Below are 20,632 nucleotides of genomic sequence, written 5' to 3' on the forward strand. Positions count from 1 at the left end.
GGCAACTATTTACCCCATCAAAAACAGATACTGGCTTGACACAAACTCCCATGATAAATCAAAGTCATATTTGTCACATTTTCAAAATACTCCGCATGCACAGAGAAGATCAAGACCCTTACAAAATGCAGCCAGTGTCCGTCCAGTGGACGGAGCAGTGACGGCTGAATGTGGGGACAGGAGGATCCCACGAAGAAAAACAAGAATCTGCCTGTCAAGGGTCCCCTTTGCCGGGATGGCAGCAAGTGCAACCAGTGGAAGTAACCTGATAGTTTCAGAAGGGGTAGACGCGAGACCAAACCCTGTCCTTCTAAGGTAAGCTTTAAAACTTACTCCTGGTACTTCTAGGATCAACACACCGTACAAATATGACAATTCATTGCTGTAGTAACCTTTTTTTTTTTTACAAATTCTGTTACATAAAATGTGTAAAAGAGTTGACACTTTCATCACAAAATACCTGGGGGATTTCAAAGTGATGTGTCAAACCAGATTAATAGTTTGCATTTTGATTAATATCATCATTCTAGAAAACCTCCTGGGCGCCCAAATTATTCAGCCAACAGCCTGAATTACATGATTGGTTTACTTTAATTGTTTTGTAACATGCTTGTGTTCAGTTTTGGGCCCCTCGCTATAGGAAAGATATTGAGGTGTGGAGGGAGTTCAGAGAAGGGAACAGAGCTGGTGAGGGGCTGGAGCACAAGTGTGATGGAGCGGCTGAGGGACCTGGGGGTTCAGCTGGAGAACAGGAGCTGAGGGGAGACCTTCTGATCTCTGACCTGCCTGAAAGGAGCTTGGAGCCAGGAAGGGTTGGTCTCTCCTCCCAAGTAGCAAGTGATGGGATGAAAGGAAATGGCCTCAAGTTGCACCAGGGAAGGTTCAGATTGTATTATATATGAGGAAAAATTTCTTCCTGGAAAGGGCTGTGGGGCATTGGAACAGGCTGCCCAGGGCAGTGCTGGAGTCACCATCCCTGGAGGGGTTTAAAAGGCATTTAGACGAGGTTTGCAGGGATATGGTTTCATGCTAGATGTAGGTTATGATTTGACTCGATGATCTTAAGGATCTCTTCCAACCAAAATTATTCTATGATTCTATGATCTGGGGAAGATGGGCAGAGGGCTTCAAAGAAGACTTTTACCTCACTTGCTGAGCCCACTTGCCAGTCTCATCAGAAAAAGTGCAAGGAAATTTCCCCATCTCCTCACTATTTTGTTAATAAAGTGGTACCTGGCCAGCAAGATCTCATGCCCTTCCCTCCCCTCATCATCTCTATGAAGTGCCTCATCTCCCAGTCTAGATGGCTCCTGTCTGCCAGTCACAAGCTGGACTTTTGAGCCTGGAGCGAATGAAAGCTAAATCTTACTGATGTTCCCAAACTCCGGCAAAAGATGCTTCACTGTCATTCCTGTGCTGAGCTGCAGCTCCTACAGAGCACGTATCTTTTCCAGTGAGAGGTCTTGTACCATGTTATTAAGGATGCTGCCTTACACTTTTCAAGACTACCTAGAGTGATTAATTTATCTTTTGGTTTTTGGTTTGTTTTGGTTTTGTTGTTGTTTTGTTACTCTTGCTGCTGTAGACCACCTCTTTTGGTCATTTCTGAGCATTGTAGTAGAACCAGAGAGTTGGAGAATGTCTGGTTAAGTTTATGTTTCTCCCACCATGCCCCAGGGTGAGGAATTCAGTAGGGCTGTTGCTAAACAACAGCAGCTTCCATAATAAAAAGTAGGAGGAAAACAAACCATTCCAAAACATACTGCATGCAATAAAACCTGTCCTCAGAGTACTTCTTTACAATGTGGGGAGGAAATATGTCTTGCAGTTACTCTGGAAGTGAATACTTTGGGAATTTATATCAGTATAAACCAATAAAATTCATGATAATGAGCAGTTCTGGAAATAATTTGGCCTTCTTATTCCTGCAAGGGTGAGCATCTCTTTCTACAGAGCAATAGTGAGCCATGTTGTAATATAAATCAGTTTCTTCTTTTCTAGAAGATGGACACATTTGAACACTATGTGACATTTTCTACACTCTCTGGTATTTCATTTTGGAATAACAATAACTGAATTGCATAGAAAGCTCCAGCAATGAGCTCAGAACATTCTTGTAATGGATAAGGCCTGCGTGGGAAGAGCAGAAGGCCCTTTTAGAGGCTATCCTGAGCATGCATTACATTAAGAATATTATCTAAACAAGTTTCTTCTTAAGAAATGTTCACAGCTATTACTAATAATGACCTCTTTCCTGCTGAATGAAACTACGATTGTATTGGATATCACAACAGCCCATATGCTAAGGAAGGTGACTGCGGTCCTTACCTCTGATCCCTGAAAACAGCTGAGGGGTGCAGGTCGCACCCTTCTGGGAAGTTTCAAACAGAAGCAGCTTGTTCCTGAGGAGCTCTTCTTGTTGTCCTAGTTGTTCAAGGGCTTCTTCAGGTACATCAGCAGCAAAAGGATGATTAGGGAAAATGTAGGTCCACTGCTGAATGAGGTGGGTGCCCTGGTGATGGAAGATACAGAGATGGTGAAGTTACCACATGCTTTCTTTGCTTCTCTCTTTAGTGCTAAGACCAACCCTCCGGAATCCCAGGCCTGGAGTTGAGAGAGGAAGTCTGGAGAAAGGGAGACTTGCCCTTGGTTGAGGAGAATCTGTTCAGAGGTCATTTAGACAAACTGGACATCCACAAATCCATGGGCCCTGATGGGATGCAGCCACAAGTGCTGAGAGATCTGGCAGATGTGATTGCTGAGCCGCTCTCCATCATCTTTGAAAGGTCATGGAGAACGGGAGAGGTGTTAAGCAGCATTCTTTATTGACAGTGCTGGGGAGCACTGGGGATCATCCTCTATAAGTGCTCCAGCGACTGGATGCTCTTGCATTGCTTATATTGACACAATTATTGCATATTAATTAAAATTGTTTTAAAGAATTTTTAACGTACAATACACCTGTACCAGGCAATGATTGCATAAACATAAGAACAAGGTGGAGTTGGTTATTTCACAATCTTTGCTGCCATCTCACGTCCTTTTACCAGTACCACAGTCTCTTTCAGGGGCTTCTGAGGGTCTTCTCAGGTGTCCGCTGATTGACATCTCGACGTTGGAAGCTTTTTGCACAAGCACAATTAGTGCTCACTTACATAAATAATTGATTAGTTTCTTTCTTACGATGCACTTATTAATTTCTAGTTAAACATAAGCTAAGTACTCTGCTTCTACACAATATAGCACTTAATCATCTGTGTCTAGCTTGTCATGCAAGAGAATCTAAGATGTGGAAAATATCCGCTTGTTTGGCAGGTAGTTAGAAAGCATTCATCATATGTATTCATTAATGACGGGTAAGTTCTTCGCAACTTAATCACAGTATACATTAATTTGGCAGTGACTCTACCACTTCCCTGGGCAGCCTGTGCCAGTGCTTGACAACCCTTTCCATGAAGATATCTCATCTTTGCAACATGGATTAAAAAGCAGAACTTCTTGGACAAAAGCTTGAGGCAAATAACATACCCAGGTCTTGCTGAGTGCCATGGAGGCACCCCAAAGTGACTCCAAGCAAATATTAAGCTTAAACCAACTTTAACTGAGAATTAAAACCAAATGACAGACCAAAACCAAATAACAGAAACCAATGCAAGCAGTGGGGGGGGATCCAAAATCAGTCAGCACTCCAGCAACATTCAATAAACTTCAGGTTTGATGTACCAGTTGGGGATATTGTTACCACACAACCACACAAGAATAATGATCCTGCACACACCCACTCAGAAGAACAGGCCTCTCCCACGCAAGGGTAACCAGAAGAAATAATTGCTTGGTCGCGGAGGTCAAGTGCTCACTCAGGGGTATATCCAGAAGAAATAATCAGTCACCAAGGAGAAGATGAGGGCTCTCCATCTTGCAAAAGTCTCCTTAGATGGCGTCCCTGATCTAAGGGGAGGGCCTGTTCACAGTCCCGCTGCTCCAAGACCACTCCAGGGGGGTCTGCAACAGGGGCCCCATTTCATAGCCTGGTGGGTGCTGGCTCTGGTCACTACAAGCATGGTCCCTTCTCTGGGCCTGGGCACCTCCTTGACTCTATTGACAGGCGGTCTGACCCCTCCTGCCATCCCAGCGGGGGAGATGACGGGTGAACATGAGGAGTCACTGTGCCCCAGGGCTGTCACTGCCAGCACTGGCCAAGTGTGTACTTCAGGACAGGCGCAGTGGGGCACAACAGGTGCTAAAGGACCATCAACTGCCCTATTGAAAGCTCTGGATCTCATTGGGGTGTGTGCAAGATTAAAGTGCTCTGAGACAGAAGTTGTGCCAGGAGGACCTCTGGGGGTTGAGACGTCAGAGAAACCCCCAGGAAAATGGGCAGGCTGGACACAGCTCCAACGGATATCAAATCAGCAAACAAAGTGTTGGACTGAGTGGCCCGTGAACTAAATCATTAACACTGAATCTGCACCTTTCCCCTCCAGGCTCAGCTGAACACCATCACTGTAGATGATACTATGAAACCAGCCTGAAAAGACTTACAATAAATAAAATACAACAGAGCCCAGCTCTGCAGAAGACCGGGGAAGTCTGTCCCTCAGCTCTCCTGAAAATCCAGTTCTCATTCTCCACATTAAGAAGTCCAGCATGTTTTTATGGCTTGTATTGCACAATGTCTAGAGGGAGACTGAAAACCTGGACTGGGCAACTGTGCTTGACACACAGCACTGCAGAGCGGTGTCTGCTGAGGGAAAGGTCCTGCTCTCAGCTTCACAGCTGCTTAACTCTGTAAAGTCACGGGAGGAAAGTCAGGAGAGCAGGAAAAACCACCAGTGGAGAGGAAGGAAATATTGTTAGGCAGCGGTCACTAAAAAATCAGACATTTGAGGCCTGAAATGGGAGTAATAGGAGAAATATATGTAAAACCTTCATCAAGAACCAAATAAGTCATGTCATGCAGGTATAACTTCCAGTTGTGTGACGTTTGTCTGGTCCAAAACCAGGCAAATTGTTGGAAAAATTATTCTGCTATTTGGCTTTTGCCATCCTTGTCTGTCTGGTGTGCATACCCTCACCAGATGTCCCTGCAGTAAGAACCTGCTTTGCCCCTTTCCTGAGCACATTCCTCATCCAACCAGTTGTGCCAGAGCAACCAGTCCCACTTACGTCCCACTGCTCTGTACACAGGAAAGTTAATATCGGCAAAGAAAATGCTCTTGGGCATTGCCTTTCCTCTCTTCAGGGTTCGTCTGAACAGGGAGGGTGCAGAGCAGCTTCTGCCTGTCCCACAAATCACATCGCTGCCTGTCTTGTCTGCTCTCAGTAAGGAATAGCTGCCAGCCTCTCACAGAACAGAAGAGCTGTTAACAGAGATTATAAAATAAGTTAGAAATTGAATGAAGCAGCAAATATCTTGTCAAAGCAGGGGCTGGTAGGGAAGAAACCACTAAAATTAAATACTTTCTGGGTGGGCTGTCTCAATATATCACCAGAAAGAGAGTTAAGCAAAGGCTCTCCAACATCAGCTCCTAGAGGAAACCAAGCAAATGCCAAACCAAATGTTCAGCAAGAACATGCAGCTGGTGTGCAACAACTGATAGAGACCTGTCCTGATGGCTCTTGAAATTAGGAAATCACTGTGCCAGTGTATGGAAATGTGGCAAAGGAACCACTAGATGCAGTTTCAAAGTGGGTGCTCTGTGTTCATAAATCACTGCCCTGCCTGGCTGGTCAGTTCTAAGCCATGTGCTGCAACCAGCACCAGCCATGGCACGGGCTGGTTTTGCTCTGACCAGCAGGAAGGGCCTGTGGGCACCAGTCAAGACCAGTGGAACAAGCAGCTTGAGCTTCTCACAGCCAGGAGTTTCCAGTGAAGCTGCCCTGTGAAGTTGCCTTGTTCAGCAGCACAGCATGAGAAACCCAAGGGATGAGCAGGAGAAAGTCTCCTCCCTCTTCTTCCCCACATTTTTCCCTCCCAGAGGTGAGGACAACTGTCTTTAGAAACTCTACGAGCTACCTGTGCCTTTTTGGAGCTTTGCTAATTCCTTGGAACTGGTTTTGTAGTAAGGAAATGTGAAGCACGGCTCTTAGTGCTGAGGGGCTTGGGCACTCAAAGATGCCATATGTTCACAAACCCCATAAACAGAAAGGGAAAAACAAGGGACATCTTTTGAAAAAACTACTATCTTAGCTTGGACAAATGTGCCCAGCACAGACAGTAAGACTGGTTATGGGCTGAAGAAATTCTCCCTCAGATATTAATTTAAAAAAAAAAAAAAAAAAGAAAAGGAAAAAGGTTAAAAGCTATAAATAGCACAGCCCACAAAAGGCTAAGCCAGAAGAACACCTTTCCTTGCTGATTTGGATGATAATCTACCCTTGCAGGTTGACATCACAGTGCATGGAAGCTCCCCTTACGCACCCACACTGGTGCCGACTCCCAAGCAAGCTCCTATTTCACATCACTTAGATCTGTCAGAGGTTCCTTCCCAGCTCCCCAGCGCCAACTGTCTGCCCTTCTTGCAGCTTTAGGAGTTGCGTGGCAATGTCCTTACGTTGTCCCAAAACCAGGGATCTGCCACCTGGTGTGCAAAAAAGCCAAATGGTAGCACACAGAGATGAGATATTGTTTATAACAGAGTTGTGCAAGCCTGGATGTTGGAATAGAGCCAGCACTCCAGAAAGAAAATAACAGCCTTTATATACAAAATCTTATCACTGCTCAGGGCAGTTCTAAAAAGCCAATTGGTTACATATTTGCATATTGCGTTACATAATCCTTTTAGCACACAGTGAGCAGCGTTCAGCTGAAGGACACTGCATCCAACAGTCTTGAGATGTGTCAGAGCAAAACTCAACTAATTGTGCAGGCTCCAAAATGTCTAAAGCTGCAAGGTCAGTCTCTCTGATAAGGTGTTTTGCAAGTCACCCTTATCTTTGTCAGACTGACCTAAATTTGGAAGGATTTACATATCGTCAGGTTAGGAATTGCAGACAGAAGTCATTTGTTTAAGTGGTAATGACAACACTTGGTTTAGTGTAGTGAATGAGGGATGGACTCTCAGTAAGGTGAAATGAGAGACATTTATTACAAAGTCAGGCTTGCATTTATACTCGCTATGATGCTTGCTCAAGCATTTTCTGATTTGCTAAGTTAGTCATTACATAAGCATTGTATTTTGTGTTCTCACCAAAGTTACTGCCATAAAAGTATTTTTTGGTCTATCACAAGCTACCCCCCTGTCCTTGATGTATCACGTAGCATACAGTACATGCTTTTTGTATTTTTCCACTAATGCTTGTTCTCACGCTGTCGACTCTTGCAGTTTCTCACAGGCCTGATCTTAGCGTGCTGCCACAGGTTAGCACAGATCAGAGGAATGCAATGACTGGGGAAACTGCTTGTTGTTTTAGGTACTTATGGCTTTTGCAGCTTGTCCCATCCTCCCTACAAAGCTCTAGCATCCTGGTGGCAGCAGAGCCCCAGGACCACACCAGAAGCCAGGATTTCACCTACAATTTTGCATTCTTCGGTGCTAAGTCCCCCGTTGCACACAGTTATGATGCTCCAACATGAACTTTTGGAAGCACTTCTGTCATGTGTTTGTGCCTTCTGGTATGCTAAGCTTCATTTCTTGGGGATTTGCAGATCATTTCAGTTCTGGGGACTTCACTCTGGGCATTTATGTCTCTAGGGGTGAAGTGATGGATCACGGTGCTCAGAGGTGCTCCCCGTTCGCCCAGTGTGCTTAACATTCTCGTTTTGTCATCCTCAGAGCAATCCTGGACTTTTAAGCCTCACAGGGGACATTTCCCAGGGCTCAAGGAAGAATCTGCAAAGAAAAAATAATTGCTGATGGTGTAAATGATTGGGCCCCTGCGATCTCCACTGGGTCCTGGGATGAGGAAAAGCAATTAAGGACATATTGATCACTGGGCCAGTTTCAAAATCTGCCCCTGGGGGCTTGACCTACTTTGGACTGAGCTTATTCAGTGGCAGTTTCCTCCCTGTTCCCAAAAGCAGCTGCATCCACAGGACACTGCTGCTGTCCTCAGAGGGAACTGGGCTGACATCTCCGGGTGTTCCCCAGGCTGGATGGAGCCCACAGCAGGTAACACCCAAGGGAACGTGTCAGTGCTGGGCAGACTCATCACAGCTGTGCCCACAACATGCGTTCTCAGCTGTGCCCAGTGCTGCCCATCCCATAATGAGCATCTGGAACAGCTGGGCAAACCCATTCTTACTTGTATTTTTTTCCCTTTTTGCATATGGCAGGACAGGTCCAGCCTGGAGCCCTTCAGAGACTGTAACAATGGGGTAATCTGCAAGGCCAGTTTTGCCACCGCTTTTTGAAGTTATTTACCAAGGGAAACATCTGAGGGCAGCAGCTTTTGCCTCTAGACAGTGGGAACAAGGTATTGCAGCCATTTCCAGGCACAGAGCACAGGGTACGAGGCACTGGGCAGGAGAAGGCTCCTCAGTGCCAGGGACAGGCCCTTTTCATCTCTGCCTGCCCCATGGGGTGAACAAAGGCCCATCCAAATGGGGACGGTGCACAAGTCCCTGGTCACCCTATACCCACCCTGCACAGACCTCTCCCTCCCTATCAGCTCAGAGACATGTGGTCATCCTGCTTCTCTTTCCTTCTGAAAGGTGAAAAAAGAAGCTGCTCTCATTTCTCCCCTGGAATTGTGTGCAGAGCGCTTGCCACCAATGAGATGAGATACCTTTTGCCATGTAAAGCAAAATCCAAACTTGAATGCAACCAGTCTGATCACAATCCCTCTGAATTCCCTTCACTTTTTACAGATGGGAGCAGGAAAGTAAGGTGTGCATTTCTCTGCCAGAGTTGGTTCTCAGGAACAACAATAATAATAACTTCTACTGGATTATTATTTTATACGCATGCATATATAAATATGTATAAGAATGTGTATACGAGTGTATGTATGGGCTATTTGGGGGAAACAGAATATAGATGACAACCAAATGCTTCTCTCTCCCAGGCCTTCTCCCATTGGCTTAGCATTAAAATAGATCGCCATATATCATTGGAATTTCAGATGTTAGAGGGACTTCACAATAGAAGTGAGTGTTTGAGGGAGAGCTGTGATCTCCCTCTGGTATTCTGATAGCTGGGAAATGCTGCAAGAAATCACGGTCTGCTCTGAACTGGGATGCAACAATAAGGAGAAAGAACAATAAATTCTGCCCTCTGGTAAAACTCATAAATTTTACAGGCTCTGTGTCTGAAGGTAACGTGGTGGTTCCACTTGATGAGACAGTTTGGACCTCTAATAATTCTGCCAAAAATGATCAGAGCATGGGGCACAGCAACAGCAAAGCAAAACAGAGGTGCTGCTCCCTGTTACAATGAACAGGGACAGAGAAAAAAACAGGTTGGGAAAAAATCAAACATGCTTCACTCCTTTAACCTTGCCTGGATACACGGAGTTTTAATTCTGCGTCAGTCATGGATCATGTGCAGACTGAAACCTCCGCGTGAAGGGTTGCAACGTGACCCTGAGCACTGGAGCATGAGCTGTGCGGCACTCCTGCCAGTGGCCTCAGCTGACCTCGGGGTTTCCATCTCCCAGTGCCTCAGTTTCCCCATCTACACAGTAAGCTCTGCTTTTTGCAAATGGCCACTGGCAAGCAGGATGAGGGGAGCTGTCTGCACTTCGCAAAAACTGTGGTTTTGCTGGTTCATTTCCTCTAGAAATACAACATGGGAGGGGAAAGGCATCCAAACTTTGCAGAGCGGAGGTGAGACAGGCTAGGGCAGCCGGGCAAGTGCTTTCCATCAGACTGCGGAAAGTGGCTGATCCGGGAAAGAGCTGGAGAAGCAGCCGGAGTCCCAGACCTGAGGGCAGGCGGGGAGCGAGCGCAGGGGTGGAGCTGACACTGGGGTTTCTGTTGGGTATAAAAGGCGTACGCGGGTCAATGCCAACAGCAGTGCCTGGGATGTGGCCAAGGGGAGAGCAGAGAGCAGAGAGCAGTGCCGGCCATGAGACCAGCAGCCCCAGCCCTCCTGGTCCTGCTCGGCCTGACAGCAGCTGTTTGTGATGCGCAGAACACCTGCCCAGGTGAGTGCAGCGCAAATCCTGCCACCCTGAGACAGCCCGTTTCATCTCCCCCATAACACAAGGAGCTTGGGGTGGAGGGGGGAGGGGAGAATAGATGATTTTTTCCTTCTGTGCTTTTTAAAATTCAGCTGAATGTGGGAGAAGGGTAAGGGGGGGGTGAAATCTCAGCAGCCGCTTCACAGAACTGCTGGCTCCAACCAAAGGTGTAGCATCCTCCCCCACTCATCAATGGGATCTCTAGGAACAGGCTGTCCCAGTTAAGATTTTCCATCTTGGTTACGGGTTTTTATTCAAGGTGCCTTGGCCCAGTTACTGAAACATGCAGAGCAACACAAAGGATGAGTCAAGTGCTTGCTGGGTGCCAGGCACCCCTTGGGGATGCTGCACAGTACAGCTTTCTGTCTGTATTCCTCAGGAAGGCAATAGGAGAGATTTCAAATTGACCTGCTGTCCAGAAATTGGTTGGAACCTTTACTGTCCACAGGTCCATCAATGTCACTTACTCTGCTGTCAATACCCCCCAGGGCACCTCTCTGCTTTTGTTTTATGAAGTACATTTGTCATGCATGTAATATCATAAATAACAGCCTTCTCTCCCACTGAACTCCCTGGAAGACAGAAAGATTTAGTGACTAGCTCCTTTAGTATGGGAGACCCTCAACGCTATCTGTTAACCCACACACCACCGCCAAACTCCCACTCTCGTTCACTTTGTTTGCACTGTTCCTGAACCCCAGGAGGTTTGGTTTCCTCTCCAAGACATTTCAGAGCCCTAATAATCTCCACAAAGTCTGTCTCCATTTCCCTCAGATGTGAAAATAGTGGGGCTGGGTGATGCCGACCGGCTCGCCGTTCTCCAAGGATGCCCAGGGATCCCAGGCACCTCTGGCCCTAAAGGAGAACCAGGTCTCCCGGGGACAAAAGGTGAGGCCACAAAAGCCAGCGGTGAGCACTGCAAGGTGAGATGGCTTTGCTGCCTTGGGCGAGGGGAGCAGGCTGAGGAGCAGGCTGAGGAGCAGGCTGAGGCTGAGGCTGGGGCTGGGGCTGGAGCAGCGGCCGGCCCGGCTCTGGCTTCTGTGAGCAGCTGGAAAGTCACATAGGAGTGGAAAACACCCCATCTAGAGATGTGCTGGTACACATGGAGTCGCCGTTTTTTCCCTGAGTTCTGTCACAAGTCTGAAGTTGGTCTTGGGGTGTGAAGTGTCATAACTGATTTGTTTTTTTCTGCAGTAAAAATATCTAGTTATTTTCTGAGTCATTATTTAACAGTCTGAGTGGGAGGTCGTGATGCTCCTGCATGTCTGCTGGGATCAGTATGGGAACTGTGCTGGCACTCACCACAGTAAGCAAAGGAGATGAGGGGTCCTTCAGGGTTTTCATGCCAGCCCATGGAGGAGGGGACTCACATTAGCAGACAGAGCAGATCCACCACCGCAAAATCCATGGACTGGATCCAAACTGTACAAAACTCATAGGAAATCATATGTGAACTGCAAATTAGGACTTAAGACTGGCAGTACCTGGGTACTGTAGCTTCAATAGAAGAAAAAGACTATGTTGCAAGATAGAACCTGATTAACAAAGCCAAGCATCCTTGTTCCTGTGAAAGCCAAGGCCCAACTGCCTATGTTTCTGTATCATCTCCCCTCGGGTCAGTTTGAAATGTGTGCACACAAACTGAGTCTTTCCTTGCAGGAGAAATGGGAGCCCAGGGACTCCCTGGAAAAGCAGGACCACCTGGTATAAAAGGTAATGCATGACATATTCAGCCCAAATCCATAAATCTACCCAAGTTCAGGACATGCATTGGGAGACTGGGTCTGCAGAGATGAGGTATAGAGCTGGCCATGGTCCAAGAAACAGCCCTGAAGTAGGAAAGCAAGATTTGGGAGCATGAATCTTACATGGGGTGAGGACTAGAAACAGTGTCCTTGAGTTGCACCACATCACAGAGAAAGAAACTACTCTTCTTCTCGAAGTTCCCCCTGGCCCTTACTAGCCCCCTAAAATCAGACCCTTCCCCATTCCTCACTCCCTCCCTAACCTGCCTCCACCACAACAAACCTGCCCAAGTGCCCCCTCTCTGAGGAGCTTTGGTGCTCCAGCCACAATGCTGAGCACTGACACACAGACACAATGTTGAGCACTGACACACGGACACGATGCTGAGCACTGACACACGGACACAATGTTGAGCACTGACACATGGACACAATGTTGAGCACTGACACATGGACACGATGCTGAGCGCTGACATATGGACACGATGCTGAGCACTGACACATGGACACGATGCTGAGCGCTGCCAGCAGCCCCCGGGCTGGGACTCAACCTGCAGTGGAGCCCGTTTGGCCAGAAGAATGGGATCAAACCACCAGGAAACAGCTGGCAGAGGGTGAAGCATGGAGGGGATGGTTGTTTGGTTGGTTGGTTGGTTGGTTTTGCAATGGGGTGAGCCCCTGACAATAGCCAGGTGTCTGCTGAGAAATCGGCTTTCGCTCCATCCAGGCTGTGCTTAAGGTCTTCAGCAGAATCTGTGTGCTGCAGACCCTGGAAAAGTGTCTCTCTAAATAAAGCAGTTCCCACCACATGGTGGCACCGAGGCACTGAGCACTGGTGCACTGACTGGCTAGGAAAACAGCCCCTTTGCATGCTGCACATACCGCTGTTTCCTGGCCAAAAGCACTTGAGACCTCAGCTGAAACCCCAGCCTGGGATGGATGAACCCACTGAAGAAGCAGCTGTTGCCCAGAATCTCACAGGTACCTGACTGAAAACAGAAAGTCCCCACAAGGTATTACTGAGGCGGAGCTGTGAATCCCCCCCACGCTCCAGCAGGGAGCAGCATTGCAGTATTTCTCTCTCCCCGTGTTCTGCTCTTCCTGCTGTTCCCAGAGACGCTGCCGATCCAGAGCAGCAGGACACCCGGCACAGCGCTGGGGCTTCGCTCCAGCACCTCCTGTGCATTTGGGTCATATGGAGGCGGCCAGTTGGGGACCCACAGTAATTCATTCACATTGAGTCATCCGTGATGAGCACTTTCCTCTTTTGCAGGAGCAGCTGGAGAGCCTGGCTTCCCAGGACTAAAAGGTAAATCATGCTGGGCTGAATTTATCATGGGAGCTGGTTTAGACTCTTCCACCTTGTGCTGTCCTGAACAACCCACCAGGTGGGAGCAGCTATGGAGAAATAAAAGTACCAGAGCTGGTACCGACTGGGGCTGTTTGGTGGCAGTTGTGCCTCATCGCAGGCTCAGCCCCAGCCGGGTGGGGTGAACAGCCCGTCTCCAAACCAGCTGCTCAGCAACGGGGCTGCCCCAGGCTGGGGCGCCTGATCTGCTGCCCAGCACCCGCAGCTACAGAAACCGCAGGGCTTCACGTGCCCCAGCCTTAGGGAACGGCCGGATTTGGGCACACCAGAGGAACGTGTCCCTCTACTAGCACTAGCAATAGAGTAGGGGGAAAACAAGCTTTGTTTTTTTTCCTGATGCCATCATCCTGCACACGAGGGCCACTGGCACCCATCACTGAGCACTGCCTGCACTGCGGCTTCCCCCACTGCAGCTGGGGGCCAAGAGCTTCTATCTGGTGGCTATTTTGGTACATTTGCTCCAGCTGTCACAGCTGCTCCCGAATTACTGACTAAAACTCTCTGCCAGCAGCAACCATTTCCATCCTGGGGTTTCTGACCCTGCCTTCCCATGGGTGCATTTCCTCTTCCTTCCCACACCCGTCTGCTCCTGTGCCATGTGTCCCAGCCCAATGGGACTGACTGGCACTAAACGGTGGTACCCAGCTCCACGGGCTGGCCAGCAGCAGGCGGCCAGGTCCAGAAGAGAGACGTCTTGTGTCAGCCTTGCTGTTTGGACCTCCCAGTCAGGGGAAAATATATCATGCCACATCCAGCAGCCCAGGAGAGTCAAGGCTGGTGCTCCCTGTGCATCTCCGATGTGTCCCACTCCTGCTGTGTGACCCGGAGAGCTGGCCCCAGTGACCGAGGGTGCTGGGTGTCACAGCTCTAATCACAGGAGGCTGAGACTTGAGCTCCCACCTGCACAGATGGGCTTTTGATGGGATGGTGGGTCTCATCTGTCAGGCTCGGGGATGGCCAGAGCAGAACATGTATTGAATTACCCTTTTTGCCAGGTCTCTCTGTGCCTCTGTTGTGTGTGGAGATGAGCTGAACACTCACTCTAACATCACAGCCCTCTACCAGCCAGCAGGATCTGTCTTGAAATGCAAATGATGCCAAGTGCTGGAGGAGGAGAGGGAGGGGTTTAGAAGGGTGAAGAGGAATTGATGGTGTTGTTTGTCCAACAGGAATGAAAGGAGAGCCTGGATTTCCAGAAACATGGGGTGAGTTTCATCCTTGGTCCTTGGTGCCACCATTGGCTTTGCAGAGCAGATGGTGGGGGGGTCCCTGCGCCGGCAGTCGGGACAGGGCAGCAGTAAAAACAAGTGGAGGAAGGAGTAAGGAAATATCACTGTTAACCCATTTGCTTTCCACAGCCACATGTAGCTTCTGTAAGCCGGGATGTCTGATGGGGACCATTCCAGTCAATCCTTTGGCATTTGTGAATCTGAGCTTCTGTCATCAGGTGTGGGTTTGGGGAGGAAAAATAAATGTATACCTAATACATATGTATATATTCAAAAGTGCCGTCTGTCCAATCCACAGAGGATGATCTGAGCACTGTTTTCTGTATTACAGGTAGGTGTATTTCTGTGTCACCACTCCTTTGCTGCCAACCACCCACACATTGTCTGTGCCCACCACAGAGCCCGGACAAATTCCTGGATCACACATTTGTCATCTTGCTCAGAGCAGCTCCATTAGCCAGACCTGCAAAAGAGTCATTGCAGAGGAGTCTGAGCACCTTAGACCAGCTCGTAGAAGTTTCCCATCTCCCCTGTGACACCTGGATGAGGTGCAGTGGGTTTGGCTCCCAGGAGGTGTGCGCCAGGTCCTGCAGCGCAAAGCACCGGCAGGAGGATGAACAGCTTAACGCCTCCAGCTCAGGGCGTGAGGCTGCTGCGCTCCCTGGGTGCAGTGAGCATGTTATAACTCTTCCCGCTTGATCTCTTTCCCTCTTTGCACAGAAGCCAGGAACTGCCAAGAGCTATCGGGTAGAGGGAAGATCCTGAGCGGCTGGTACACCATTTACCCCCAAGGCTGTAACGCCACTACTGTCTTCTGTGACATGGACACAGATGGTGGAGGATGGATTGTGAGTAGGATGAGGAGAGGGAGGTTTCTATGTCCTTGCAGTTGTTTTTATTAAGACTGCAATGGATGGCATCAGAAACAAAAAGGGAGGAAAACACACACTAAGGGAACAGCTGAGGTTCAGGTCAGCAAGCCTGAGAGAATCCCTGTGGATGCGGGGAATGGAACTCTCCTGTGAGCGGCGTCTGGAAGCAGGCTGCGCACCTCGGCCCCGCTCCCGGCCTCCATCTGCAAACCATCTCCTCCTCATTTCCACGGTCAGGTGGAGGAGGTCTGTGAGCAAGGGATTCCCTTGGGCTTTGGTCCCCGGAGATCCACAGGAGTGTCCTGACACAGGGGGAGCATTTGCTGTGGCAGGGCTGTGCCACCTGGGTGCTGCAGGTGCTTTTTTGGCGGTGGGTGGTCTGGCAGGGCTGAGTGTCTCCTTTCCTCAGGTTTTCCAGAGGCGCTGGGATGGGTCAGTGAACTTCTTGCGAGACTGGGATTCATACAAACGAGGTTTCGGCAGCCAGCTGACAGAGTTCTGGCTGGGGAACGACAACATCCACTTCCTCACCTCGCTGGGTAAGGTCTCCTGGGACCCTGGGAATCCAACCCCTGCACCACACGCGGTCATTAAAGGACTTTGAACTTGTCGCATCCATCTGAGGACCCCAACTGTTAATCCTTATTAGCATGCACTTTAAAAAAGGGAAAAACTAGAAGCCAGGGAAGAGAATGAGCTGGCTGCGCGACCTGTGCTGGAGATGGACCAACACATCTTCCTACCAGGACTGATTATGATGGAGCCACCTGTTCGCACAGCCTTGCACTCGCAGTTGTGTGCAGGACTCCTGGGTGTGCAGCTCTCAGTGCCCGTCAGCACCCAACATTGGATCAGAAAAGGTGCTTCAAAACAAAGCTATCAAAGGTACAGGAGATTCTGCAGGAATTTCAAATAAATCATAACGTCTCAAGTAGTGGAAGCTCCTCACAAGTTAGCTCAGGGCTCCTGAAACCCTGAAATCCAGGTGAGTACTCACCGTCAGCCCCGCACCACCACTGTCCCCCTTCTCTTCTAGGACCTTGTGAACTCCGCATTGACCTGAGAGACTTCGAAAACAACTACTATTTTGCCAAGTACGCTTCATTCAGAATTTTAGGAGAGTCTGAGAAATACAAACTGGTTCTAGGAGACTTCCTTGGTGGAAATGCCGGTAAGTTAGCAGCAGCTCAATGGGAAAGGCTGTTTTCTAGAGCATATCAGAAGCGTTCAGCATTTATAGTGCAGAGCTGTATCATGCAAACTCCTTGTACCATCTACATTTTCGGTCAAATTGTTAAAACTGGCCATGGTACTCCAGGTGGCAAGTGACCTCTGGGTGCAGGGAAGGACAGGGAAACTCGTCACCTACAGAAATGTGACCCAGAGCATTGTCTACAAGCTCAGCCACATGATTTAGCAGCAAATGTGGAGCCTGGTCCTGAGCAAGAGCTCATCCAGCGTAACATTCTCAACAGCTCTGCAGCAGCTGGACCAAGTTCTGCTTTCACTTACATTACAAGGAAATACTTGCCCGTGAGGTTGGGCATTTCCAGAGCTGGGGTGCTGTTCAGTACTTGCAGCATCAGCTCTGCGTCCTCTTCATGCCTGATGCTTTGCTCTTCTTTGAAAAACAAAAAAATCCCCTGCAAAATTCAGTACCCTTCATGCAGGAATGAGTGAAACCAACACCTGAGAGCAGAACTCTGGGTTTATCTGGCTTTGTACATAGCAACTCTGTCTAATAGTTCAGAGCTCAGTTTGTCTGCAGAGAATCTGAGTGGTGCAAGAGGAGCGACACCTGTGTAACTGCAAGAACAACCGCTCAGGGTATTCCTTTTCTCTAGGACCAAGGAAGAAACTGGGGCAGTCAAGAGAATAGCAGGATTTATAAAATCTGCCTTGCAACCAGCAAGGCCTACTGATGCCCTGCAGTGGTGCAAAGACACGTTAGGTTCCCTTTTGTATCCTCTACTGCAGTAACTGTGAACTTGTACTCTCTGCAGGAGACTCCTTATCATACCACAAGGACATGCCATTTTCAACAACAGACCAGGACAACGACATGAGCTCCTTTAACTGTGCCACAGAATACAAGGGAGCGTGGTGGTACAACGACTGCCACTACTCCAACCTAAACGGGATGTACTGGCTGGGTGCTCACGGGAGCTATGCTGATGGCATGAACTGGAAGACCGGCAAAGAATACCATTACTCCTATAAGCGAACAGAAATGAAATTCAGGCCAGTGTAACATGGCAAAAGGGTGTGTGACTAGTACCAACAGGGACCATTCAACAGCCAAGAGACGACAATGTTATTCAAGGGCAAAATTGGACCAGGAAGGATATTACAGGTTGTGCCTTCAGCCTAGAGCAGACTTTTAGAGACCAGAAGAGATCGTTGCTGGTTTGACCTCCTGTAAGCACCAGGCTCACCCTGGACTATCTCCAGCAGCCCCACAGATGCTGACTGAACCCGAGCATCTTTTTCTGAAAGTGTGTTACCTTGGCTTAAAGACCAGGTGATGGGGGAGCTACTGCATCTCAGTAAAGCGCTCAGATATTGTTACCTTAAGTGGTAATTACTGGTAATTTTCAGTCCAGTCCAGGTATTTGAAGCCTGCAATGTTCTTGCAGCCTCTTTTTCTCTTGGACCCAAGAGCCATCTGAAGGGCACTGAATTCCTGACCACTGCTCTCTCCCTGCAGGCGGTGATGGAGCCAAAATGTAGACCAGCGTGGAAAGGAGTGAGCTCTCAGCACAGGGCTGTCAGCACTGCCGCCTCCTCACCTTCCCACTGCCTCACACAACATGTGCTCCAGGACCTCCGGTGTGACCTCAGCTCCTGAGCCCACAGCACCACTGCCCAGCACTTCCCACCATGACTCACCTGCAGCTGGACTCAGAGCAGCTCCAGCCAGGGCACACTTCTAGACCTCAGTCTGCAGCTGCTGCAGACAAGGAGCTGGTACAAGGCAATCTGTCCGGCAACGTGTGGGAACAAGACACTACAGCAGTAACAAGTCAAGCCTTGCACAGGTGGACATCGTGTAGCATTTGAAGACAGGCTGTCTGCTGGCAGGTGGAGGCAGTTCATCCACTCTGTATGATGTTTTAGTAGAACTGGTTAAAGGATCTCTTCTCCCCGGACTCTGCTCCTGGACTCCTCCCCACAGCTGACACAGAGGAGTGGAGCCTAATGATAATTCCTCACCGCAGTGACAGACCAGAGTCCGTGGACGCAGAGTATTTATTTGTGTTGTGTTCCTAATGGTCCAGGTTTATCACACTACTTACTGCACAGGTGTGCAGCAAGGGCAGGTCCAGCCCTACAACACTGAATCCAAACCTTGTGGGTTGGAAAAGCAAAGAGGCCACTCACCCAGCACACCATGGCAGGTCAGCAACGTGCTAAGAAATAAATGTGAGGTTTTGCACCTCTCTATTCACTAAGTGCTCACTTCTCCTTTTCAGGAACCTTGAGGAAGTGCGTCCGAGCAGAGAAGTCCCGTAGTCACTCCTCCATCTGCAGGAGCTCTGTGTTGTTTTTATGCTGCTCCCAGTCAGAATGACGTGTCCTCAGCAAGAGCAGGACCAGGGTCCAACAGCATCCAGCTCTGTCTCATCCGATCAGCCGGTCATGCTGTTGTCCACAGCTTCTCAGAGAGGCCCAAGCATGCCACAGACCCACAGACACCTCTGCAGAGACACACGAGCTGGTGGTGACATCCCCAGCTTCAACCCAGCTAAAAGTGATGAATCTCCTTTCTCTGCTCCCCGCTACCCTCTACTCTTACTACACCGAAGATTTCAACATTTAAATTTCATCTATGAAGGGCACAAATGTTAAAGGGACCCAGAGAACACCAAGAACAGCTTACCCAAGCTCATCTAGTCAACATGCCCAGACATCCACCTGACTCCATAGAGAGAATACTCAGTTATGACGAGCCAACACCAGTGCTAGGTAAGGTGTTTTGGACCTGGCTGCAGATGTAAATTCTCTTGTGTCCCCTAAGCTGGCGCAGTAAGCCACACACCGGCACTGCATCTCATCCAGCACAAATCCCACCCATCTTCTCACTAAGGGTCCCTGGAAAAAAAGCAGAATAGCCCCAGTCAATCAGTGACTGATTCTGGCCGCTGCTCAAGGCTTTTCCTCTGTGTCCTGGAAAGCTCAGGGATCGGGTTTGCATTTTGTGTTTGAAAACCCTCTCCTACTCATTAGCAAATCCAGAAAGGCCCAACTCTGAAGTCTAAAAGTTAAAATGTCCCTGGAGTTTCTCCAGACATTTCCCTTGCTGCAAATAACAGCAAGTGAGGCTGGAGGAGTCACCAGAGGAGCAGAGGGCCAGGCTATGGGGCATGGGGAGAGGACCTGGTTTCTGCCATATCAGGGAGCCAGACGCATGATGAGAAACTGGCTTGTTGATTCATAGTCATCTGAAAGTAAAAGCAGGGACAAACTCGATCTCTCTGGCCAGCCTCCTGGCCAGATCAAGGCTCCCTCTGGTGATTCTGCGCCTGTACGGTCTGGGACATGGGAAGATCAGCAGTCCATACCACCCATGGCATTACTGCCAGCCTCCAAGGGCTGCATGAACGTTCTTTCCAGGGAGGAACACAGGACTTTGGCCACACGCAAGTGCCTAGAGAATTCACAGCCGTAAATCTGAAAGCTGACTGACTTCAAGAAACCGGACTTAGAAGGAAAGATCTTCTTTGTATCTAACACTGATGACTGTCCTGTGAGGAGCTCAGAGAACTGAGCCTCAGTGTTGCTCTATGATTTGGTTTTGGACGTGGCAGACCCAGTGGTCCCGGCCAAGTGAACGCCTTCCTCCAGTTTCTGAGGCGTCCGTGTGACAGGGTTGCATCTGAAGAGCAACAAATGCCACGTACGAGCCAGCATAAAACAAACTGCAGCTGGGGAAGTGAAATAATTTCACTGCAGTTTGGTCCTTTTGGCTGCTAGGGTGGAAAAGACGAATCCAACACCCTTCGCACTGTGCTTGTGCTGCTGCTGTTTCCTTGTGCCCACCCAACCAAAGTGAAGGGATCGACTTAAGACACCAGCTGACCCTGACACAAAATGGGGCACAGGGCGGGCAATGGACTCAAAATACCACTTTTCATAGGTAATACTCTTCTGTAAATTACTTTTGATTAGAGGTTTATTATGCCAGCTATGCTGATAGAGCACAAAGTTGTTCATTTAGTTGTGTTTAATGCCTATACTTGGAAACAGGGAATTTCCGCAGCACCACTCAGCAGACCCAGGATGATGAAACACAGC

At 48.8% G+C, this 20,632-nt stretch overlaps 1 protein-coding gene across 1 annotated transcript; it reads left to right on the top strand.

Moving 5' to 3' along the window:
* Window positions 1-10,007: 10,007 nt before the first annotated feature.
* Window positions 10,008-17,588, top strand: LOC308047311 (ficolin-1-like; the record flags this gene model as incomplete). The annotated part of the gene is made up of 8 exons (XM_080355726.1): window positions 10,008-10,086; window positions 10,897-11,010; window positions 11,782-11,835; window positions 14,379-14,441; window positions 15,186-15,313; window positions 15,747-15,876; window positions 16,374-16,508; window positions 17,341-17,588. The coding sequence occupies 8 exons, from the start codon at window positions 10,008-10,010 to the stop codon at window positions 17,586-17,588; spliced, it is 951 nt and encodes a 316-aa protein (XP_080211852.1).
* Window positions 17,589-20,632: the final 3,044 nt, after the last annotated feature.

The sequence above is a fragment of the Nesoenas mayeri genome, assembly GCF_963082525.1.
Source record: "Nesoenas mayeri genome assembly, chromosome: 18".
NCBI classification, from domain to species: Eukaryota; Metazoa; Chordata; class Aves; order Columbiformes; family Columbidae; genus Nesoenas; species Nesoenas mayeri.